Source organism: the organism of the source record quoted next, unplaced genomic scaffold (genome assembly GCF_019419815.1).
Source record: "Pyrus x bretschneideri cultivar Hongxiangsu unplaced genomic scaffold, Pyrus_bretschneideri_v1 Contig9, whole genome shotgun sequence".
In the NCBI taxonomy this organism is placed as follows: Eukaryota; Viridiplantae; Streptophyta; class Magnoliopsida; order Rosales; family Rosaceae; genus Pyrus; species Pyrus x bretschneideri.
The window spans coordinates 3,404,939-3,430,334 of NW_025999831.1; the positions used below are offsets into that span (position 1 = coordinate 3,404,939).

Below are 25,396 nucleotides of genomic sequence, written 5' to 3' on the forward strand. Positions count from 1 at the left end.
TACTGCTCCAACCGTGAGTGCTTCATTGATTGGGGAGACGGGTTTGTGAGACGGGTGCCTCTTCTTCCAAATCGAACACATCAGAGGTTGATGCATTGAAGGAGGAAGTGACAATCCTAAAAGGTCAGCTTGCGGTCCAGGGCGAGGAGATGAGGGCCTATGTCAAGCACGTGAGAGACCTTGCACAAGCTATACAGATGTCCGGCCTCCAAATCTCGCTACCAACACCTGATCTTGCTACACCTTCGACCTCCGAGCCACTTTGCCCTGCCGATACCCAGTAGCTTGATGTATCAAACCTAGAAGATTACTTGTAGTTTTTTCTTTTTTGTTCGAACATCTTGTATGTACATTTTCATATAATTTATAATTAAATACTTTTCCTTGGTTAATTAATCATTTTATAGAATTTAATTACAATATTTATTAAAAATTAAAAAAAAATATTTTTGACCAAAAAAAAAAAAAAAAAAAAAGTTTGCGCGACGAAAAAGAAACCTATGTTGCGCAAAGTGGCTTAGGTGCCTTTGTGCGACATAGGGATGTGCGTCGTGCAAAGCCTCTTTGCGGGACGCATGTTTCTTCTTCATTGTGCAAACCCTTCTGTCACTGCCTTGGTGTGACGGTTAGCGCGACAAAGGTTGGTTGGGCTAATTTTTGCGCGACGTTTTTTAACTTTGCGTGACGAAGGACCTGCGTCGCGTAAAGTGTTTTTTTGTACTAGTGTAAATAATGTCTATTTCTTGGTCCACTTTCATAAATAATGCCTAGTTCTTGATCATGTTTCATAAATAGTGATTAGTTATTTGGTTTAGTTTCATAAATATTGTATAGTAATTCGTACAGTTTCATAAATAGTGTTTATTTCTTGGTCCAGTTTCATCAATAATGTCTAGTTCTTGGTTCACTTTCATAAATAGTGTCTAATTCTTGGTCATGTTTCATAAATAGTGTCTATTTCTTGCTCCAGTTTCATAAATAGTTTCAACCAATTGATTTAGTTTTAGAAATGGTGCCTAATTCTTGGTTTCGTTTTATAAATAGTATCTACTTATTAGTCCAGTTTCATAAATAATTTTGGCAAAATTGAAAAATAACACAAATTAAATCAATAAAGTCAAATACAAAATATCCATCAAACTAAACACAGATGGTTTCAACTCCATATGTTCTTTTATTATTTATTAGAAAGTTTTAGAATAAATTCAATCATAGACGATTTTTGAAATTTGAAGATGGTAACCAGTTATGTCTTCCATGGACACGTTCATGTTCTTGGGAGACTTTCAGAGTAAGATGCCAAGTCCCATGACCATGAGGATTCAAAATTGCCATTGCCAACACCTTGCTCTTCATCAGAATGTTCTTCATCGCTTGGGGTTTCAAATACGAAACTCGAAGTCTTTGGTCTGTTTCAATCCCAACTCGATGTCGGCTGGAAAGAATAGAGTAGCTTTTTATTTTGCAAAAACCATTTTGAAATATCATAATTAACGCACACATCGCTACCAATTAAACGGTTTGTGATTACAAACAAGCCATTATAAAAGAAGTTATTATCCAGATGAGTTTTGTCATGTCTATCAGTAGTAAGCCTGCTGATAAGGGCCGTGCTCCTTGCACGCGCTTTTAATTAACTTTTTTTTGTGTCTTTTTCATTCTATTGACCTTATTATTAAATAAATAGTTTCATGATAGTTTTTTTTGTTAAAATCTAAAATTTTGAAACTTTTTTATTAGTTTTCCTTAAATAGTTACTATGATATTCTACTATAATCTACATTCTACGCTAAGACTAGTATAAGGGTTTGAACTTAGGACAGAATGAATTAAGAGGCCCTCACGTTAATCCACCACTTGCCAATGTATAGGATTTGTTTCTCCTAAAATACGTTTGATTTAATTTTTCTCTTTTGGTTTATTTGTTTATTTATTAATTATGGTTTCTTGCCACTTATTACTAACAGAACCCTTTCTAATCAATGAAGATAATATTGTTTGTTAAAAGAAATAAAAATTATGATTTCTTAAAATAAAATTAAAAAAAATTAGGGCTTCCTTTCGTAATTAGGATTAGGGTTTTCCTTGTTATTTAGGGTTTACCTTTTATTGTTTCCTAGTACAATTTGGATGTGGCAGCAATATAAACCCTATCCTGTTTTTCTATTGTGGTATTGAGACAAATTTGTGACCTTTATCAATCCGTTGGATTCCACTACTCTTGTGCTGTTGATTTACGAAGTTGATCTAAGACTCTCTGTATTTTCCTCTGCGTATTTAATTATCATCGCGAGATGACCAGCGAAGAAATTGAAATTCCCTCCGGAGTGGAAGCAGCAACCCCAATTAACGGAGGAGCTGAAGAAACCGCTACACCAGCAGCCTTCCGCTGCAAGAAATGCCGAAGAGTTGTTGCATCGCAGGACAATGTTCTGGATCACAAACCGGGCGAGGGAGAGCAATCGTGGCGGCGCAAACCCAAAAGTGGCGGTGGTGATGGCGGCAGCTCGAAGTCGGAGGAGGAGGGTTCAAAATATTGTTCGTCGATTTTTGTGGACGAGCCTCCAATGTGGATGAAGACGGCGGTCGGAGAAGGTGCAGTGGAGGGGAAGTTGTACTGCGGACATTGTAAGTCTCGGTTGGGTTGCTTCAATTGGGCAGGCACCCAATGCAGTTGCGGTGCGTGGATCACCCCCGCCTTTCAGCTCCATAAAAGCCGGCTCGACATATGATATCGATCAACCTCACAAAGCAAAAGCTTGGCATCAAAATAAATAATTATACCACTAAATCAATGTTTAGGAAATTATATATATATATATATATTAATATTGGCACCTACAAGTTCATTGTGTCCCTTTACTATATTATTGATCTTGAACAAAAATCAACAAATTGGTTGTTATTGTAAGTGCTTTTCTTCGGCACAAGGAATACTGGGGCTGGGGAAGGGGGACGAGACTCAAGAGTGCCCATCAAGTGCTCGTTGAAATGCTTTGTTTGGTAGATCTGGGCAACACGTGTTGGACTTGTTGCAAACACTTGTCATTGGCATATGTCGACAAATTCACTCGGGACCAGGCGACATACTCAATGATCAGAAGTTGTCGGCATATGTGAAAGGCTACTCGAAAGTTGTCAGCATCTGTCAACAAGCGTGTAGCATTATTTGACAAATGATTATATGTTTATCAAGTACTCGATGAAATGTTTTAATTAAATAAGTGATGTACCAAATTAACATTCATCGAAATAAATTTTAATTCACTTTTTATTTCTCAAGCTATGGATTGATTTGGTGGTTAAAACTTCCTAGCACCATTGCATGTTAGAGTCGAACTCTCTAGCAAGTGATGCATTGACCCCATAAGACAAAATGTTTGATGGACCGCACGTCGGGCATGACAGTTGGTGGTATGACACCCTTCTCAAAGAAATTGCATGACAGTTGGTGGTATGACACCCTTCTCAAAGAAATTGTGATTCTCTCACGTAGTTTGTCCGTAAGGTATTGATGAACAATTCGTTGGACAATACTTAACGCAATTACCATAAAATAAATCAAAATTCTTGATAAATGGAGAAACATAGAGCTTTGTTCAATATCACCATTTTTGTTCAATAAGATACCAAAATGGATGATTGAACCAGGAACGGAGAGCTCTCCCCCCTTTTCGACCCGACTGTTTGGTCTTAAGAATGCTAGTTTTCACCTAAGCACCACTGTTGAAGAACAAAAAAATATATATAACATATAAAAAAAACTAGAGTCCATACAAATTGGATCAAGTTACAAGACAAAATAAAAATGTAATCCAGCCCAAAAGATGAGGATGGGCTTTGCATACAAATCAACATCCATAAATAGAAATAAATAAATAAGATATGAATTCCTTCCTACTAAAGGGGGAAGTAACGTGCAAAACAGGGGCTCCCCATTTTCTGCAACAAAAAGACGTGGAAGACTGGGACAGTCGGTGAGAGAGGTTAAGAAAAAGTGGCGGAAGACATGGCCTCTATCTCCCCCACATAACAGCTCTAGAGCCGTCCTAAGATGTCTATAAATAGGCATCAGTAGACACAAAAAAGGAAGAGATACTCTGCAGAAAATAAAAGAAACTTTGAGAGAAAATACCAAAAAGCAACGAAGTACTGCCAGAAAAGAGAACAAGGAGTTCAACCATTCGTGCTTTCATGTCAAGATCCAAAGAAGAACATTCATCACTAGGTATGAAACAAGTTCTGTTAAATTATTTATTTCTCTTGTTTGATGTTGTGTTGCAGACAAAAGTGGGGTAAAAAAACAGAGGCGTAATCAACTACCTAGAGTCAGTAACCTTCATCTTATACAAGAAAATTGCCAACAAGCCACCAGAAAAGGTTTCTATGCAAGGAGAGTATCTTAAATGTTAGCCCGACTACTCCTCTACCAGTAGCAGTTTGTGAGTTAGAAATTCCAGGACCTACTCGTTAAGCATTTTCTCAACACAACATGTCTCTATGTAGACATGGAGGTGCCGGAAAAATGATCTTTACGGGGACGGTAAAAAATCTGCTAGTCAAGGCATTTTCTCGGCACAACAAAGGTTTTGAAGACAACAACGTTTGAAAGACATTAACATAAATAATCTCCAAAATCCCATGAATTTCTTCGGGGTGGTCTAAACCACCCCGTGAAGTTCCAATCAAATCTAAGTGATCCATACTCGCCGTCTACGCCAAGAAAGAAAGGAGCAATAGGTGTCACGGCAAGCAAAGGATTTGGATAAAGAAAGAGCAAGTTTCGTTCGACTCCAAATATTGACGGCAACCTGTTCTTCATTCAATCACCAACGGTGCACAAGGTTGTTGGCAAAAGCAGAACAACATGCTCCAGGAAGATGACACGTTACTGGTGTTCTATACTTTAAAGATCACTCCAGAAGATGAGCAAGAAGAAAAGTCTTCTAGATAACATGAATGCCATTCACATGGTTATCATGTCGGGTAAGGTCAAGAGACTTGAAAACAAAAAAGGATCATTCTAATTGCCATCTGTCAAAAAATCAAGCTAAGGAAGCAAACACAGGAAGCCAAGTCTTCTATGCAAAGTCATTCTTTGCGGTCCAATGAGAGAATAGGTGCATTTGTGGAGCCGTGACACTTGAAGAAGATTTATGGGTAGAGCATCACTTTGCATAAATGTTGATAGGAAAGAATAGCAAGTATCGAAGGCAGCAAATGGATGGGAGCCCAAAAAGAGGCGTACAATGCCTACTGTCAAAACCAGTCATATGACTCTCTACGGAGAAACAGAGATGTCGGAAGGTGATAATCGGACACTAATGCATCGAGACTCATTCAAAATATGGCAGACACGAAGAATGTGTATGAAGCATTTCACTGAGTATTGGAGCCAAAAACAAGGGGATCTCTGAAGCATTTCACGAGGGGATGCTAAGTGAAGTTTGCACCTCACGTGGGATTCTAAGTCCCACTTTAAGCCTTGGGCTAACAAAAGGAAAAGACAAATCAATGTCCTATTTCGCAAAGCCTTTAGGTGATATTACCGAAGGTCATATATGGGTTTTAAATAAATCCAATTAGGCATCTTATTTTGCCAAGTCTGAATACAAGTCTATAAATTCAAATCAAATTTGATTCATAAGTCAAACTTGTGGAGTTTCAAATACACCGAAGGTTGCATCAAGGGAAGAAAATAAGGGCTCCTCTAAAACGTGGAATGCAACTCACGTGGACCTTACAAGCATGGGCACCGTTGACTAAAGATGGTGCAAGTAAGCATGGAGGCACATCATGTGTGAAGACGATGCCGATATCGAATCCGTGGAGGACGTAAATCACTTAAATACCATGAACACAAACCATCTCAAAACACAAAGTTCGATGGACTTATACTACGTTAAATTTAATGGATCAAATTTCCGAAGTGGCCTATGACACGAAGTCGCTCCAAATATCAAAAGGCACGAAGCCGTATCAAATACCAAAATGACACAAAGCCGCTTCAAATGGCACGAAGCCGTATCAAATCCCAAATGGCATGAAGCTGAAAAAAAATCTCAAATGGCATGAAGCCGTATCAAATATCAAATGGCACGAAGCCGCAACAAGTCTCAAATGGCACGAAGTTGTGTTTTGCTCCAATGGCACAAAGTCCTTGCTCGCACGAGCTGAAACTGCATAAGGCACCAACAGCTCCAATGGCTCAAAGTCCTCTCTCGCACAAGCTAAAATTGCACAAGGTATCAAATGCTCCTTGCCTGCACGAGCTGAAACTGCACAAGGCATCAAACCCCAACAAATACATAAAGAACTACGAGTAACTTGATCCCTCAATGAGGGTACGTAAGCAATCTAGGGCTCGACCCAGGTGCAGTTGCAAAATCAAACACCCAAATCCCCAAGTTACGATTTATTCATATTAGAATCAAAGGGTTTTTTCCTTTTAACAAAGGATTGTAATTAATAGACGCATAGTCTAGAATGGGTTGAACTCAAATTAATAAAACCCTCTTTGAAAAATAAATGAGGGTAAAATTATATCAAGTGAATTATTTGTTTGCATATTGTGTACAATGTTTGCTCAACACCCACAATGAGAATTCTCCTTAAAAAAACCAAATTAAAAAAAAACAAATGAACAAGAAAAAGTATGAAAATATGTAAATTGCGTTTGCCAGGAGTCGAACCCAAATTAAAAAAAAAACAAATGAACAAGAAAAAGTTTGAAAATATGTAAATTGCGTTTGCCGGGAGTCGAACCCGGGTCTATTGCTTGGAAGGCAATTATCCTAACCGTTGGACTACAAACGCTTGACTTAACATTCTTTCAGATTGTCAGGTAATATAATAACATTTTATGTTTATATGAGATAATATAATGATCATTGCCGAAGGAAAATTTGAAAGGCAGGTTTATAGGCTTTGTTCAAATGAATGTTAACTGAGATCTATAGCCCTTGTCCACTAAAATTCAGAGATGACTAACTTAACAGAAAATTCTAAGATTGGATCATCAAATTAAGTGGTTGTTCGACAACAAACAAACAAATTGTGTTTCTCTATTAGGTAATTATCAACTGACATACTCATAGCTAAAAAAGAACCATACACAACTAGCGCCCGGCCTACATAAGAGCTTAGCCCAACTGAAGGCATCATATTTCTCAATGTTCCATCCACACCCTTTTTTACACCAGATTATTTTGGGTTAAAACTTGGAAATCATATGCTCATAAAAAACCAACCACACCCAAAGAACCACACATAAAAAAACACACAGTGGGAGTGGGAGGTGACAAGAGAGTTCCCGCCAAATTTGCCGTTGGTAAAAAAAGTGTGAAAGGGGGTGGCATCCAAAGAGTGCTCCCTCTTGTGCCAAAATCTCCCCTATAAAAACCAACTCCATTTCCACACATTCACCTAACTCCCATCTCACTCCTCCCTCCTCCCTCCTCCTTCCACCCTTCCTTTCTCTCTCTAGAAAATCAAGTTTGCAGAAACCATATCCAAACTACCAATATTTTTATCTCATCAAAATCTTAGGTAGTTTACTTGCTCCTTTTTCTCTTTTGGGATAGGAAGTGTTTAGATAGGGTTTCAACCCAACCATGCATTTTTTACTGCAACTTTTGTTTGTTATCCTCCTTTTTTCCTCTTTCATTTGATTAATTTGTTTTTTTCTTTTACAATGTCATTGGCAGTGATGGAAGCTGTGTTCCTCAACTCTTTCTCACCGCCGTCAGCAGTCGCGCCAGATAAAGTCTTGAGAGTGTGTGATCATAAGAGGAATTGGTGCTTGTTGAGGAGAAAAAAGAGTGTGGTGTTGTGCCAAGGGTCAAGTAGTGGCAATGTTGTAAAGACTGGCGGGTTTTCTTCCGCGGCAATGAGGGATGCCGGAAGCCTGGTTTTGACTCCGAATGATCAGAAGAGCCCGAAAGAGAGTAACATCGCAGTGAAGGATTTGGTGCCTTTTGGCGGCTCATCTTCCTCCTCTTTGGTGGAGATGCATGATGGCATTGGAATTGTAAAATTTCTTAGAGGAAAAGGGTTTTTCATAACTGGTGCAACCGGGTTTCTAGCAAAAGGTAAGAACTTTCTACTAAATACAGACAGAATCATACTTTTGATGTTTTTTTTTTTTCTTTGTTTAAGTTTGATCTCTTCTGATGTGTTGTGTACATTTATGTTGTTCTTTTTTGTTAAAAACATCTAGTTCTTATCGAGAAGATATTAAGGACAGCGCCGGATGTGGGGAAGATATTTCTATTGATCAAGGCAAGAAACAAGGAAGCTGCAATGGAAAGATTAAAAACTGAAGTATGTTTTTCTCTAATCTATTTATTTTTCTTCTATTTCGTTGCTCTTACTTTCAACTCTGATGTGCACGGTTGTTATTGTGTAGATCATAAATGCGGAGCTTTTCAAGTGTCTAAGACAAACTTACGGAAAATCTTATCAATCCTTCATGTTAAGCAAGCTAGTTCCTGTGGTAGGAAATGTGTGTGAATCAGATCTTGGCATAGAAGATGATGTAGCCAGTTTGATTGCGAAAGAAGTTGATGTAATTGTAAATTCTGCAGCCAACACTACATTTCATGAAAGGTTAAATGGCCTTTTACATCCGAAGTTTCTCATTTCTTCGCTACATGTATACGAATTCCTCCTAAAAATTGAGTTCGGATTGTGATATATTTTCGCACCGTTTTGTTTTTCAGATATGATGTAGCTATAGATATAAACACAAAAGGACCTTGCCACCTTATGGCCTTCGCAAAGAAGTGCAAGAAACTTAAGCTCTTTCTGCAAGTTTCGACCGGTAAGTAGCAGAAAGCTGGGATTTCTTCTATGGAACTGCTTTTGCCAACTCGAATTTTAACTAAGGATTGATGCTTTTGTCCTCTCATTTTCAGCTTATGTTAATGGACAAAGGCAAGGGAGAATTATGGAAAAGCCATTTTATATTGGCGAAAGCATAGCGGGCGAAAGTCACATATCTGAAACCCCACCAGGATTTTTTTCCCTTGATGTCGAAAATGAAATAAAATTGGCTTTGGATTCCAAGGGAGCTTATGAAAACAATGAGGTTGCTCAAAAGATGAAAGAGTTGGGTTTAGAAAGGTAATGGCTTCAACTTTTTAACATGACAAAACTAAGATCTGAATTAGATTGATTATTGTTTTAACATTACAAAACTATCATCTAATCAGGGCACGAAAGTACGGATGGCAAGATACGTACGTGTTCACCAAGGCAATGGGTGAAATGATGATTGATAACATGAGAGGTGACATACCCGTAGTCATAATCCGGCCTAGTGTCATCGAAAGCACTTGCAAAGAGCCATTTCCTGGTTGGATGGAAGGAAATAGGTACATCTTAATTGTGTAGTTTACCTTGAAACAGAAACGTCGTTTACATTTTTCAGATTTACATCAGCTTTGAAATAAACCTCTGCTGTTCCGATTTTCGCAGGATGATGGATCCAATAGTTTTGTACTATGGAAAAGGGCAGCTCACAGGTTTTCTAGTCGATCCAAATGGAGTACTCGATGTGGTAATGACTAGTTTTCTTTTCTTAAATTTGCCCTTTGGCATGGTTGGTTGATTTTATGACATTGACATGGAGAAATATGTACCACCTATACATGTACACACAAACATGTATGTATATGTGTGTATCACATGTTCATTCACTGAATTTTAGTTGCAAATTGGCATGACATGCTAGCAGGTTCCAGCAGACATGGTTGCTAACGCAATGTTGGCGGCGATTGCAAATCATGGAATGGCTCAGAAACAAGACATAAACATCTACCAGATTACTTCGTCAGTTGCAAACCCTTTGGATTTCCAAGAACTGAGCGAACTGCTCTATGAGCATTACAACTCCTCGCCATGCAAGGACGCGAAAGGCAGGCCAATCCAAGTTCCATCGATGAAACTCTTCAGCTCGATGGAAGATTTCTCTGCTCACATTTGGAGAGATGCCCTCCAACGAAGCGGGTTGACAGCGTTGTCTTCCTCAAACGGGAAGCTGTCTCACAAGCTAGAAATGATTTGCAGAAAATCAGTTGAGCAAGCAAAGTACTTGGCCGGCATTTATGAGCCATATACTTTCTATGGTGGAAGGTATGATACTGCATTGAATCTTTTGATATATTCTAAACTACTCTGATTAACGGGAAGGAGATCAAACTCAAGTGCAAGGGAAGCACACTCCGACCGGCCCAATCCACTCAAGCAGTGTGCTCCCCTATGCACCTACATCCGAATTCTCCGTAGTTTAAGTTGGATTAAAATATCGCTCGAGTAAAAGAAAAACAAGTGAATTTTAATTAATAAATTGGTGCAGGTTTGACAACAGCAACACTCAGAGACTGATGGAGAGGATGTCAGAGGAAGAAAAGAGGAAGTTTGGATTTGATGTTGGAAGCATAGATTGGAAGGAGTATATTACAAATGTTCATATTCCAGGTCTTAAGAGGCACGTCTTGAAGGGCAGAGGGGGTTTGTAGCTCAAACAAAATGCTGCCTCCCTTGTGGCCCTAATCAAAATATCTCAAGCCATGCAACTAATTTGTAATAAGCCAAATATTATTTTCCATTTTTCTCTTTTTCTTCTTTTTAATTAGCCTATAAATCTGGGGGAAGGGAAGGTGCAAAAAAGAAGTGTTGCCTTCTCTCTCCCAGTGTACTCTATTTCATTAAACTTCTATGATGCAAGAAAGAAATAGAACTGTTCGATCACAAATTCGGGAAAGACCGTCTCACTACGAGCAGTATTATATTATTTGTGTCATTGACGCCTCGTTAAATCTTAAAGGTTTTAAATTTATAAACATAGAAGATCATCAATATAATTTGTAAATTGTAATACAATAATGATTCAAAGTTAAAGATGACATTATATTTTATTTTTCTAGTTTTACAACTGACGTTCAAAATATTTGAACTCACAATCTCCTTGGTTTTGATTATAATTTTTTTTAATAATAAATTATTAGTTTGGCAATATTTTTTGTCAAATGATAAATTTGTTAAGTTAGATGTTAAATTAAAGAAGTTTAAACTTACGCTGTAATGTGAGAGTAACACTAAGGGCCACTTGTATTAGTTTGGCAAATATTTGGCAACATTTTGGAAAGTGGGACGTTCTTTCCTATGCGGAAGACATTTCTCTGCCGGTCAAAATCTAACTACAATTGTCCAACGAACAAATTGTTTTGCCAAAAGCCAATTCCTACCGTTTGTTTTCAATTTCGGTTTCTTTGACTTGAACAGGGAAAGAAAAAGAGAAGGTTCGGTTTTCTTTGTTTTCTGCGACTCTCATAGTCTCCTCCTTGTTCTTCTTCTCTCTGAGACAGAGAACGCAGAGAGAGAGAGAGAGAGAGAGAGAGAGAGAGAGAGAGAGAGAGACCGGAGAGAAGGGAATGGAAAGCATAGCGCAAGGGGCAACACTGTGCGGGATTGTATCCTGGATGATAATAGCTTCATATCTCGATGTGACCCGAAAGCTTCGATCTTTCCTGCAACCATGGGTGGCCCACCATGTCACCGCCGGCACTCCTCTCATCCTCCAGATCCAGGTTTCCCACCTTCAAATCCAATCCGGCCCAGATGATCATTTTTCTTCTGTTCCAACAAATTTCAAATTTTATTTGACTTTTTCAATTTTTTGGATTTGGGTTTTTGTTGGGTTTTTTGCAGAATTACCAGCATAGATTCTTGGATGCTTTCTTCTCTGCCTTGTCATGTGTTGTTTCTGTGCCATTTTACACTGCTTTTCTTCCTTTGCTTTTCTGGGTAAGCTTTTTCTTCTTACTTTAATGGTGAATTTTGGTTCCTGTGGTTGTTAATATGCCATTTTTGAGCTGTATGTTTGTTGTGTTAATCGACATTTTGAGAATTCTTGTCGTTGTTGCTTTTCGTTGACGGTTTTTAGAGCGGGCATGGAAAATTGGCTAGACAAATGACTCTGCTGATGGCTTTCTGTGATTATATGGGGAACTGCATAAAGGTAATCACTTCTTTCTTACTGTTTAGTTTTTGTATTCGGTAAGTGCTTTAGTTTCTGGTATCAAGTTATATATTTTTCGGCTTTGTGTGTTTATAGGATGTGGTATCAGCTCCTAGACCTCGTTGCCCACCCGTTAGAAGAATAACCGCTACGAAAGATGAGGAAGATAATGCCTTGGAATATGGATTGCCATCTTCTCACACTCTAAACACAGTTTGCTTATCAGGGTATCTACTTTTCTTCTTGTCGATGCAGCTTGTTTTTCAAGCATAAATATTTTTGCAGAGCTAAGGGTAAATTGTTTCAATTTTAATTAAGAGGTTATAAAATGTGTGTTGCTGGATCTTGATTTTGAACATATATTCTGAATGAATCGGGACAGTTTGTTTCACGCTTATTTCCCCAAGCTCTCGATTTATCAGTTTGAGGCAAAACTTGTGTTATTCAAGACTAACTAGCATTTTAGCCATGAATCGTCAACGCATGCATCAGAAAGCCAAGCGCATGCTGTATGAATTACTGTCATGTATGTACTAATCGTTTGCTCTTGGGTTAGGGGTTTCCAGATTCCTTTTGCATTACATCCTATCGTATGTTCAGAATGAAGATGCCCATGTTAAAATTGCTGGATTGGCTCTTGTTTGCTTGCTTGTGGGTTTCATTGGTTTAGGTGAGTTTATCTTTTTCTATGATTTGTCTACAGCTTGTTTATATTTATTGTTTAATCCCAAAGCTAACTTGTGTTTTATTGATAGGAAGAATTTATCTTGGCATGCACAGTTCTATTGATATCATAAGTGGCCTTGCTATTGGATTGGTGATTCTTTGGTTCTGGCTCAGTGTTCACAAATATGTTGACAGTTTTGTAGTCTCGGGACAAAATGGTAAGCACACTACAAGTCATTTAACTCATATATTGTGGTTGAAACAACCTATAGCACAAACCTAAGCGTTTAAAGAACTTAATGATGCAAGAAGAGACTGCAACAGTCAGGTGGGAGCCCAAAGGTGGTGAGCATGAAAAATACACAGATATGACCACCACATGCTCTCTTGCAAGTCAGAATTTGGAATACGGAAGCTTTCAGAAGGCGTTACCAACCTTACAAAGCATTCTGTGAATATCCTTGTAGGACTGAAATAAGCATGGAACTCGGTCTGATACATGAGATACATGCATCCGACATGGATAAAAGGCTTCTAGAAATGCTTTCAGTATCATGTTATAGCAAGGATGGGACAAATTGTTCTATCTAGTGCCGAACCGCCCCTTTACAAACTGGGGCCTCTAGGAACTTTGAAGTCATAAGTTGGACAATGTTTGTGGTGCACCAAAGTTGTACTATCAAACAATCATTGCGAATCAGGTTCAGATTAAAGCAGAATGCAGAAAAATGAACCTTTTTAAACATATTTTGTTATGAGTAGAATGTTCCTCAACACTCTTGGAATTGCAATGAGAAATCGGTTGTAGAAAATTGGAAATTATAACTTGTAAAGTCTGTATCCGTATGTAATCTTAATGCACACTGTTTGTATTGCAGTTACATCCTTTTGGGCTGCCCTAAGCTTGATACTGCTTTTTGCTTATCCAACTCCTGAGTTCCCAACTCCAAGTTTTGAGTACCACACAGCCTTCAACGGTGTTGCGTTAGGAATTGTAAGTAATCGACTTAACATCAGAATTGTAATTGTTGCTAAATTTGCATATTCGTTTACTATTACACAAGCATTATCTTATCAGGCAATTCTTATATTATCCTGTTAATATACTCAGGCTACTATTTTCCGCCCCGTAATGTTCATAACTAAAAACAACAATGTTATCCAGGTATCTGGGGTCCAGCAGACGTACCATCAGTTCCACCATGAAGCCGTTCCACGTGTATTTACATCACAATTGACCGCCCCTGGCTTTATCGGAAGAATGCTTGTGGGAATTCCGACCATACTTATCGTGAAGTTCTGTAGCAAAGCTCTTGCCAAATGGATTCTTCCAGTGCTAGCCAACACCCTCGGTATCCCAATAAGATCAACCACTTACATCGCATCGCTAAAGGGACCGAGTGATGGCAAAAAATCAGATGGTTTGAAGCAATCGGGTTATGTCCAAAAGCTGTTCATATTCTCCAGCCAAGAATCGTTAGACGTTGATACAGGTATAAGATTCCTTCAATATGCCGGCCTGGCATGGTCCGTTGTCGATCTTGTTCCTTCCCTTTTCTCTCATCTAAGATTGTAGGTAATGCTTCATTATTCATATTATTAGAATATGCACTTGCAATTTTCCAAATGGAAAGATGCTCTCTGTCCGGTTTTGTTAAATGTGTATATTGAAGTAATGAAACAAATTGATTTTGCTGTTTCCATGGAAACACTTCTGAAGAGTTGCACGAATTTTCGTTCAATTCGGCTCTCATTTGAGAGCTGCAAACATTTGAAGTTGCAGTATACCCAAAATGAAAATGGTAAGGGTGTTGCAACTGTTGTAACAACGCGCTATTCCTATTAATTTGTTCGTAAAAACACTATATTCCTATTAATCAGGGGCACATGCTCTTAACTACTTAAGCTACAAGCTCCGGTGTTGGCTATCTTCAAACGAAAGCATTTTGAACGCTTTCCTCGCAATGCCATACTGTCATGCAATGACCCCAACACTCAAAGCTCTTTGTTCGACACGTTTGTATCCTTCAAAGTTCAGAGCCTTGAAGTACAAGATAAACTAAACATCTCCCAATGAAGAAACAGCTGCGGAAGAGTAATCTACAAAACAAGCACTTGGATTTTCACAAGAAGACCATGTGCAATGGCTTAAAAAGTGCACGGGCACAGCGAGAACCGAAGGACATTCAAGATCCAGCGGTCTTGTCCAAGTGGGTGAGCAAAACAAGTATGAGCACAAAAAACCATGACATTGCAAAAACATTGAGTAATCGAAGAAAAGAGCAAAACATCCACTAATAATAAAGTCCCATGCACACCCATGGGAAGGGTGAGCAAAACGTACAAGGCGAAAAAGAAAAACGAAAATACAAAAACGAAACAGACATCCACACCTTCTGCTGCTGGATATGATACATAATTACGGTGAGTCAACAGCTAGGCGAACTATTCGATGGGAAATCCAGCAACGTTCTAGTGTAAGACAAATCAGCAGGCACCTTACCTGTGTATTTTACATCGGTCTTGGAATCCTATGACCTAGATTGCAAACCCAACAGTCATCTTGTGCAAAAACAATGTGCTACCCCAATCGTGGAAGAGTGGAAGAACCACAAAATAAATGACACCAATGCAGTAGTTTCAAAGAAAGTAATCGGGTGTTCTACGGGTAACATCTGGCTCTCCTCTCCTCGGAGCTGGCTCAAACTGCAAAAACGTAAAGCATATTTTGAAGCACTTGCAAAATTTATCAAACTGTGCCTTACCACTTATTACTTACGACCCTGTGTGTGTGTGAGTGAGTGAGAGAGAGGGGGAGACAGAGAGAATGAACACCTGAATGAAGGTATGGCCCCTGCAGTCATCGACTTCTAAAACAGAAGCCATGTTCCCGCAGCGATAGCAATAATTAGGTGCACTAAATATAGTAACCACCTTTTGTTCCTGTCCAAACAAAACAACGTTATATAAATCGACCTCATCCACTGTGTACCAAAGTAGACAATAAAATATCCCCATTTTACAGATAAAAAATTACATGTGCCCAGTTGAATCCATCCATGACCAACTGATGAGCTCTTGCAATCAACTTTAAATTGTTTGTATGATTAAACTGTTCAGATATATCCTGCAAAAAGGAATCGAGTACTTTGACCAGTAAGAACTATAAATTCCACAATGCAAACATCATATACAGTATATGTTAAGACGTCAATAGAACTCTGGGCAGTGTAATATCTCCAAAAATAAGAGTCCCAACGAAATATTTGATGTTACCTGGCCAAAAGTATATCCTGCACCACGAGGCGAAATACCCCAACCACATCGGTCATCTGGGTCAGACCATAACAGATCACACATCGGCCCTTCATGTGGAACCTCTTGAACACGATCAAAATTCCTTATGTTATCAAGGTTTTCAATTGAAGGGGACAATCCACCATGCAGGCAAAATATTTCTGACTCGACCTAAGAAGGAGAAATAAGCACATAGGAGTATCATAATAGGAAATCCACAGAAGTATTTCAGGAAGGCAAACTGAGACTTGTTCACTATCCACACTATTATTACAGTGAGGAGCCCATCAATGAGTAAAAGTGAGTCTAAACAAGCAGCAAACAAACAGGATCGGCTCAAATTTTATAAAGAAATAATCTGAAAAAGGTAAATCTCTCCTAATTTTTATCTTCTATCAAGATTCAAGAATGTTAGTACTTGCAGTGTTTTGAACTACCGTTATTCTTCTCTAACACGGAAAAACATCTTGAAGAGTTGTCCACTAATTACTAAAGTGTGCTTAATAAATGAGCAAGTCATAGAAATTTATTCCGTTTATGAAAATCGTCATTCCATCCGTATCCAAAGTAGTAACACATCATTTGATAGCAACCAAGTGGGAAACCAAATACTCACCAATGCTGTCAGTGGAAAGTAGTCAAAAAGGTCAGTGAAGATCTTCCAAACATTGGCATTGCCATACCTGTAAGTGAATAATCAGACAATGCACTGTCATTGATTTGCCAGAGGAGCTAGAAGCAGATTGCTCTACATGCATAAATTGTTGGAAACCGCCACATAAACTACAATTTAATCTAAAACACTAAAATACGACAAACTAAAACAATCTTTACATCACAATAGTAGATAGAAATGCCAAACCAGTACCCAAATGACGAACAAACAAGAGGCCTTAAGAGAATGATACAGAAGTGAAAGTCCATCAAGAGTGATAACCTCATGCTCTATTGCATCAGGTGTTGAACCATGCCACAAACACAAACAGACTACAATAGGAAGGATTCAGCATAATCTAATAGAGGCTTCAAAAACTGCAGTGTCCTGTAATTATAAGAACTCAAGACTTCACATCTTGTTCAGATGATGATAAGAAACAAACCGAATGTTTTAAAGAGAAGCAGTTCCTGACAGAGTGTTTCAAGCAATATTATGGCTAAAAAGCATCTCGATAACATATATATGCAATACATTAATATTAATATCTTCGATAAGGTCTTGCATAATTTGTGAGCTAGCACACCAGTTGGTTTGTTTATCATGCATAAAGCTTATGCTAACCAGGAGAATAAAAACTTCATAAACCTTGATTGGAGTAGTACTAATATGCCTTCTATTGTAAACATGAAATGGTACTAATATTCCTTCAATTGACCTCAGTCCAAGGCAGAAAAAGTATTCAGACTCGCATGGAGTTTACATCCAGAGATGGGGTAGTAACTCCAAGGGACTTTAGCAAGTATTCATACTTGCTTGTTTGAGTCTTACTGTCCAATAATGAGTCCAATAGTTCCTAAGTTTCAATCCTTTTTTTATTTGGTTTAACTAATGTAATTCCCCTTCTCCAATACCAATCATTTGTGGTTATGGATGTTTTCATGCTTCCAACATGAAAGTAGTTACAAAACCATATCCATTGACACAGGCGTTCAAGGTAAGTAGTATTTTCAAAACATGGTTATTTAGCGTGCAGAATACTCACTTTCGGAGACATTCATCATAAAACCCATAAACCTGAGTAATCTGTGAAAAAAAAAAAAAAACGAGTACGAAGTTATAAACCACCATAATGATTCCAGATCAATGTTCCAGCGCAATTTAAACTTCACAAATGCAGGGTAAATTACAATGTTGTAAAAAAACCAGCATTCAACTAAAAAATGAAAAGAAATTTGAATTTTGAACAGAATATCCTTTTGTTTTCTACAGGCTCAATATTAGTTGTAACCAGAATAAACAAAACATTAGCACATTTGCTGAAAGCAAAATGAAATCAGACAACATAAAATGGCGAAAGGTAAAATACCTGGCGACTTTCATGGTTTCCTCTGAGAATAGTGATTCGCTGAGGATAACGCACTTTCAGGGCCACTAAGAGCTGGATGAATAAAATAGCCATTATCAGCAATAAATGTTGACAGTCTAAAACAATAAAAAATTGCTAAACAAATTTCAGATGCCATGCATATTAAAGGAGGAATAATCCAGTTTCATCCTAAGCCGGTCAAAGTTGCCATTTGAAACAATTTGGTTTTGGCCCCTAAAAGAACTGTCTAGCCAAATTGTGACCGGCACCCTTATATGATGATCAACAAAGCACTCACCCCAAATGCGAGCTGAATTTCATAGATTGTCACTCAGTTTCAAGAAAAATAGATTGATTGACAAAATAAGAGATAGTGACTTTTAATCAAATGTAAAGCATTCACATGAAAGTATACACACGGACATATGGTAGCATGGGAAACAACTCTACAGCAGTACTTTTCATAATCATAAGAAAATCCAAAAGATTGAGGGTTGCATACCGTCACGGTTTCAACAGAATAATAGCCACGGTCCACATAATCTCCCATAAACAAGTAATTGGTATCAGGACACTGTCAAAGAAAATGATAAAATTCGAGCAAACCCTCAACAAGAATATTGGCAATAAAATCAACAAACTGGCAGATACCAATGGGAGGAAAAAGAACAAGGTAAGCAGAACAAGTAACGGAACAAATTTGAACACCACAAAATGATACAGATTGGGTCTTAGGGAAAGAGTTATAATTAATATAACAAGCAGCAAAATCGACAAAGTCAGTATCCATCATCTGAAATAGAAGAGTTGAATACAAAAAGGTCATAGTCAGAGCTGATACCTTCCCTCCAATTCGGAAAAGCTCTGCAAGGTCGTGAAACTGTCCATGAATATCTCCACAAATTGTCACTGGGCTTTTCACAGGCTGTAAGTACATGTAAATAAAAAATAATTAGTGTCTACCCATATAATTTGAAATGAAGAACAAAAATAACGATTTTTTCCCATACAAAATGCAATAAACAGTGAAATATGTAATGTAAGACAAATATAACAAGACACACTAAAGCCCAAAATCTTCACCTGAACATTGCTTTCTCCCATTAGAAGTTCCTTTGCTTTCTCGCATAATATTCTCACCTACAATGAAGCAACGGAGAAGAGATCATGTACAGGTTCTTTGATTAACTTTTTTACCAAGAGAAAATGGAGAAGATAGAAAATTGAGAACTTTTTTTTGCACTCATTACAAAACTTCAAAAGGAAAAGAGTAGGAAGTAGATGTTGACGAGGAACGGTTCTGATACTGGTAAATCTATGATGCAAGTGCACCAATTGTGCAATTGTGACAATTTCAGAGTTTCCCATGTACAAAATCATCAAATTTCATTGCCTAACAATGTTTACCCTCTGTCCATTAAAAACTCAAAATACCCGGCATCTCCCTCCAAATCAAGAGAAAATGGTTCATACTAAAACTGCTTATGGCAAAAAAAAAAAAAAAAAAAAAAAAAATTCCATATCAAAGAAACTTTTGTATCCCTACTAATAGAGCTCATGAGTTGTCCCAAAAATTGATAAACAAATCAAATGCACAAAAAATTTGAGACCAAGCAAGGTATTTGATAATAATCACAATAAACAGAACCTGAATTACATAACTACAAACACACATAAAAGAAAACGAAAAATCCCCCATTTGATCGCTAAGGAAACCAAGAAAAGTAAAGAATTTTTTCCCTCAAGAAAATACACACACAAAAATTCAACTAGAAATTCCAATCCCCACGGATCCAACAGCAAATCAAGAAACCCCATGATCCCATTTTCCCTCCCAAATTTTCCAGGCAACCAAACAGACACCAACCCAACCCTAATCCCCAAATTCCTCAATAAAACACCGCTCAATCACCCACCAAAAACCAAAGAAAGAAAACGAAGAATGTGTAACAGAACCTGTTGCTCCGAGAGTGGCTTGCACTGCATGAGTTGCTCGATCTGCTCGTTGAGATCGCTGTTCGTGTCCGACGATACCGAATTCACGCCCATCTTGCTTCTCTCGACTTCGAATTGGAAAATCGAATTGGGGATTTTACTGGTATCCGGATTAGGGATAACCCTAACCCCAGATTAAGATATTGGTGCCGGTCCTCACTCTCTGATCCTGCTTAAACCAGAGGTGGAGAGGACGGAGACAAATCGAAGGAGAGAGCGCGTGGAGGATGGAGCGAGTGAATTTGTAGGCTCTTCCGCTGCCACTTATTTATTGAATTACGTAATTGTCCCTCTGCAGTTTCAATTTTTAAACTGCATGCCCTTCGTTTTGTTCGCGTGGGCCTTCTCTTGGAATTGTGAGAGGCCTGGCCCAAACCCATGCTATCGGCACAACCCATGTTTAAAATATAAGGGTCTCACATCTCTTGTTATTTCTTACATATCTCTTTAATTTTCGATCGTCAAATTAGATAAATTAAAAAAGATCAAATAACAAAAATTAATAAGAAATGTGTGAGAAGTAAAAATGGGTGTGTAGATAGCATCCTCCAAAATAATTTGGGAGCTACTAGACCCACCTACATTTCTTGTTTCCCCACCCTCCTTATTTTCCGCTATGAAACTATATCAGGGTTAATTTTTTAGGAAAACTAACTAAAAGGACTTCAAAACTTTGAGTTTTAATAAAAAAAAAAAAAAAAAAAATCATGTTATAAGTCTATTTAATGGTTAGTACAAAGCCCACTTTTAAATGGCCCAACCTAAATAACAAGTTGATTTGTCAATTTTGCCCCTAATGGTTTTAGGTTAACTTACGTTAATTAATCTATTAGTTTAATTACTTTGAAATTAGCACAACCAACTGGAAGGGCTTGTTTTTGCTAAAACGTTGCAGAGTTCTTCAATTTGTAGATTTTTTTTCTTTTCGTGAACTGGGCAAAGGTTTTAAGAGTCTATTTTTTTGAAATCCTGATTTTTGTGTTGTTCGTTTAGGTCTTTCAAAGTAAGAATTATTCTTCAATTGAAGGTTCTTAGATTTTTTTTTTTTCCCCGAAATTGAAGGTTTTGAGATTTTTTTTTTTTTATTCATGATCTTCATTGTTGTTCATTGTTTTACTGGAGTTATGTAATTGATCGCCGTTCTTCATAGTTTCTTTGTTTGGAGGTAATTGGCACTGCATTACAGGTTCTGGATGAAGGTTTTAAGAGTCTATTTTTTTGAAATCCTAATTTTTGTGTTGTTCGTTTAGGTCTTTCAAAGTAAGAATTATTCTTTAATTGAAGGTTCATGGAAGGTTCTTAGATTTTAATTTTTTTCTCGAAACTGAAGGTTCTGAGATTTTTTTTTTTTGGCTTCGTGATCTTCGTTGTTGTTCATTGTTTCACTGGAGTTATGTAATTGATTGCCGTTCTTCATAGTTTCTTTGTTTGGAGGTAATTGGCACTGCATTACAGGTTTTGAGATTCTAGTTTCATAGTTTTTCGAGTTTTTGCATTGACTGATGTATTTTGTCTTAATTTGTGTTCAAATTTCAATATATCAAGTAGTTGATTCTTTTTTTCTTTTTCTTTTTTTTTTTTTTTTTTGAAATTTTTAGTTTTGATCTTACTATTTTGAAGAATTTGCAAGCAAGTCTTGATTTGTTCATCACGCTATGTGTGTTTAATTTTTCATAAATAGTGAATGTAGTTCTATAATAGTTTATGAAATAGTTATTATTATAGTACTTTTTAGCTTTTTAATTTTGTTTGTGATGTTTTATTTTAGAAATATTGTTAGTTTTTTTGTTCATTTTATATGAATATGATTTATGAAATAGTTATTCTTTTGTTTTACAAATATTGGGTTTCGTTTTACAACAAATTACTAAACAATTTTGGTTATGTGTTACATTTTGTCGTTGTGTGTTTAATTTTCATAAATAGTGCATGTAGTATTATACTAGTTTCTGAAACAGTTGTTATTATAGTACTTTTTAGCTTTTTAATTTGGCTTGTGTTGTTTTTTTTTTAGAAATATTGTTAGTTGTTGGTTCACTTTATATGCATATGATTTCTGAAACAGTTATTGCGTTGTTTTACAAATATTATATTACATTTTGTCATTGTGTGTTTAATTTTCATAAATAGTGGATGTAGTATTATAATAGTTTGTGAAATAATTGTTATTATAGTACTTTTTAGTCTTTTTAATTTTGTTTGTGATGTTTTGTTTTAGAAATATTGTTAGTTTTTTGTTCATTTTATATGAATATGATTTTCTGAAACAGTTATTGTTTTGTTTTACAAATATAGGGTTTAGTTCTGCAACAGATTATTAAATAGTTTTTGTTGTGTTTTACATTTTGTCTTTTTTTTTTGTTATTTGCATATAATATTTGTGTACTTATTTGTAATTGTCTTTTTTTTTATTCATTAGTTATGGAGAATTGTAAACTAGCTCAGTTTACATATGGTGGTTTATCCGTTATTAGTTTTATTTCATCAACTTCTACATTCGATCAGATTTGTCTTGGTATTTGTTATAGGTTTAAGGGTTTGAGACTTGGTTGGTTTGAGTTGGGATATGCTTTGAATGAAGATCATACTTGTCTCCTAGGTTGTGATGCCAATGTTATGAATATGTTGAAGGTTCTTGATGTTGTTGGAAAATCTATCATAGAAATATCGGTTATTGATAAATGTGATGGTTCTATATTTCAGTTACCTACGGAAAACATATCTTCATCTTGCCGTATATCAAACTCTATGATTGTTGTTAGTGAAAATGATCAATTAGGGAAGTATGGTTCTCATGGTATCCATAATTATATGTCATATGAATGAGATAGTTATATAGAATCTGAGAGGCAAGTTTTTAGGGGAGGTTGTGTTGATTTCCAAGATAGGTTGAAGAAGTTTCCGTTGAATGTGGTTTTGATTTGAAATATTTGAAAAATGATAAGAATCACATTAGTGTTGAGTGTTCTATGAATGAATTTGATGGTTATCTTTGGCATGTGTATGCATCAAAGTGTGATATTAATGACTTTTTTTGTTATTCGGAAGTTGTATAATGTGCATACATGTAAGAGTATGATTCGAAAGAAGAAAAACAAAGTTATTGGACGGTAGTTTGTTGCTTATCTCATCAAGGACAAAGTTCAATCAAATCTTCTTATTAAATCGAAGGAGATTATTTCAAACTTAAAATGGTTTTTTGGATTAGATATTAATTATGTTACTGCATACCTTGGCAAAGAGAGCGTAGTTTTTGAACTAAATGGTGATGATGTCGATGCTTATAAGTTCTTGCATTTGTATGTTGAATGTGACCGTTCAAGCAAACTCGGTTCTGTATTTAAGCTTGAAGTTGTACTAGAGACCAATAGATTTCTTCGTTTGTTTATTGCTTATGATGCATGGATAAAAGGTTTCATGTTTTGTTGTCCGATGTTATTCATTGATGGTACTTTTATCAAGAGCAAATACAAGGGCACACTTCTATCTTACTGTGCAAAAAATGAGAACGACCGTGAGCTAATACTTTCTAACTTTACATTCACTATTATCTATTTTTTTGTATTTTTGTTGTGCAAAAACTTTTCATAAATAGTCGAAGCATAGTTTTACGAAATAGTGCCATGACATTTATACTAGTAGTTCTATCACAGTTTGATAAGTAGTTGACAATTGACTTTATTTATTTCTTTTTGTTGTGCATAGATATGTGATTTTATTATTTAATAAAGGAAAAAAGTTGTAGATATACTTCAAACACAGTTTAAGAATTAGTTTAATCAGAGTTTCAGAAGTAGTTTATATTTTGACATTACATTTTCCTTTTTGTTGTGCAGAGATTTTTGAGGTTGTTTATGCTATTGTTGATTCCAAAGATAGCAAAATGGAGATGGCTCTTGTCAATATTATCTGGTTTATTGAGGCCTCAGGATAGGGTGATCACGTTTATGTCAGATAGACATGATAGTATTTTGAAAAACATTGTAGAATTCTTTCCAGATTCTCCACATTCATTTTGCATTGTTCATTTGAAACAAAATGTCAGTACTTTATTTCCAAAGGTGGCTGGTGAGGGACTAAAGAAGAAAATGATGAATCTTTTAGCAAATTGTGTGTAGGGGTGGGCATGGTGCAGTTCCACCCCTAAACCGAAACTGAAACAAAAAAATATCAACGGTTCAATTCGGTGTGATTCCGCTTAAATTTATTACTAAAACCGTACGGTTAGGTCTACACCGGTTCCGAATCGGTTCTTGCTGGTTTACGGTTCCAAATACTAAATTATTTGATTCAAATTTTGGCAAAGTCATCTTATTTCCCACCAAATGGACCTTGATTGAAATGAACTAGGCAATATAGAAGAAACTAATTTATAATTTAGGTTGATAGTATATTGATGAATATTATTCAACATTGCATTAGCCAAGACAACTGTTGCCGAAATTTATCTAATCCAAGCATATTGCATTGATAAATCATGTTGGGCAGCTCAACATAAGTTCCTTCTGACTAATTAGCGACCAAGGATCTAAAAAAGACCAACAACATTCTTCATTCACTTTCAACAACAAATAGTGAGAGACAATATTGGAATTATTTATGTTTCCATATGTTTGACGGCTAAGATTTGGGTTTATTGATAAAAGTGATTGCATATGATAAAAGCACAATAATTAATATTTGAATGGTTTCATTGTTGATACGTCCAAATTGAAAGTTGTAATCAAGTAATGTAGTTAACTCTTCTATAAGTATGAAAGCTTACGAGACGATCAGCAATCAAGTGATGCCATGCAATTGAAATATGTTCCTCTCAATGTAATTGTGACAGAGAAACCAATTGATGAGATAAACTATGAGGTAAAATGTATACGGGACCAACTTATATTCCTCTGACACTTGAAAGCATCATCATTTTGTCAAGCTACTTCTATTAGTTTTCACGCGCTTTATATAAAGCATATTAGACCATTTCATCATTGATAGAAATATAAGACGTGTTAATGTGTACAGCTGTTATCTTCTGCAACAGAATAGAAGCTTCCATCATATAAGACTTATTGTAAATGCAACTAAACAAGTCATGAGTAACCAGAGATTGCTTTAAAATTACAAAGACACAACAATCTTAGAATCAGGATGGCAATATTAGGTAAATGTCAAACACATGCCATCTCTTGTTTATCTTTGACCCCATCATCCTTTTCACAATCTCTATCCCTATCTCTATCTTCTACCTTCACTGATCTAGGTAAATGTCCTTCATTCCACAAGGATTTTGTGATAAATTAAGAATTAAAAGTTGGTTTGCAAGTCTATTGACAAAGTACAAAATATTTATTAAAAAATTACAAATTAACCCTCAGATCAAATTAAAAAAAAAAAAAAGGAA

General features: G+C 36.5%; 4 protein-coding genes and 1 non-coding gene across 5 annotated transcripts; 3 read left to right on the forward strand and 2 right to left on the reverse strand.

Moving 5' to 3' along the window:
- Positions 1-2,042: 2,042 nt before the first annotated feature.
- On the forward strand, positions 2,043-3,274 carry LOC103928541 (probable inactive dual specificity protein phosphatase-like At4g18593). The gene has a single exon (XM_009337596.3). It carries the CDS (start codon positions 2,295-2,297, stop codon positions 2,730-2,732), a length of 438 nt encoding a protein of 145 aa, XP_009335871.2. The 5' UTR covers positions 2,043-2,294; the 3' UTR covers positions 2,733-3,274.
- A 3,470-nt stretch (positions 3,275-6,744) lies between these two features.
- TRNAG-UCC lies at positions 6,745-6,816 on the reverse strand. The gene has a single exon. It is a non-coding gene; the product is annotated as a tRNA-Gly (tRNA).
- An 892-nt stretch (positions 6,817-7,708) lies between these two features.
- On the forward strand, positions 7,709-10,520 carry LOC103928554 (fatty acyl-CoA reductase 2, chloroplastic). Its single transcript, XM_009337613.3, has 9 exons — positions 7,709-8,090; positions 8,219-8,322; positions 8,408-8,607; positions 8,721-8,821; positions 8,916-9,123; positions 9,213-9,374; positions 9,478-9,559; positions 9,737-10,134; positions 10,358-10,520. Exons 1-9 carry the CDS (start codon positions 7,709-7,711, stop codon positions 10,518-10,520), a joined length of 1,800 nt encoding a protein of 599 aa, XP_009335888.2.
- Positions 10,521-11,234: 714 nt separating this feature from the next.
- On the forward strand, positions 11,235-14,402 carry LOC103928542 (lipid phosphate phosphatase delta). The gene is made up of 8 exons (XM_048576395.1): positions 11,235-11,591; positions 11,713-11,808; positions 11,948-12,022; positions 12,119-12,249; positions 12,589-12,692; positions 12,778-12,906; positions 13,567-13,682; positions 13,854-14,402. Exons 1-8 carry the CDS (start codon positions 11,436-11,438, stop codon positions 14,262-14,264), a joined length of 1,218 nt encoding a protein of 405 aa, XP_048432352.1. The 5' UTR covers positions 11,235-11,435; the 3' UTR covers positions 14,265-14,402.
- A 553-nt stretch (positions 14,403-14,955) lies between these two features.
- Positions 14,956-20,230, reverse strand: LOC103928543 (serine/threonine-protein phosphatase PP2A-4 catalytic subunit). The gene is made up of 11 exons (XM_009337600.3): positions 19,966-20,230; positions 19,093-19,149; positions 18,851-18,934; positions 18,512-18,583; positions 18,010-18,081; positions 17,686-17,726; positions 16,602-16,668; positions 15,965-16,156; positions 15,726-15,815; positions 15,524-15,631; positions 14,956-15,394 (listed from the first exon to the last, which is right to left on the reverse strand). The coding sequence occupies exons 1-11, from the start codon at positions 20,056-20,058 to the stop codon at positions 15,329-15,331; spliced, it is 942 nt and encodes a 313-aa protein (XP_009335875.2). The 5' UTR covers positions 20,059-20,230; the 3' UTR covers positions 14,956-15,328.
- Positions 20,231-25,396: the final 5,166 nt, after the last annotated feature.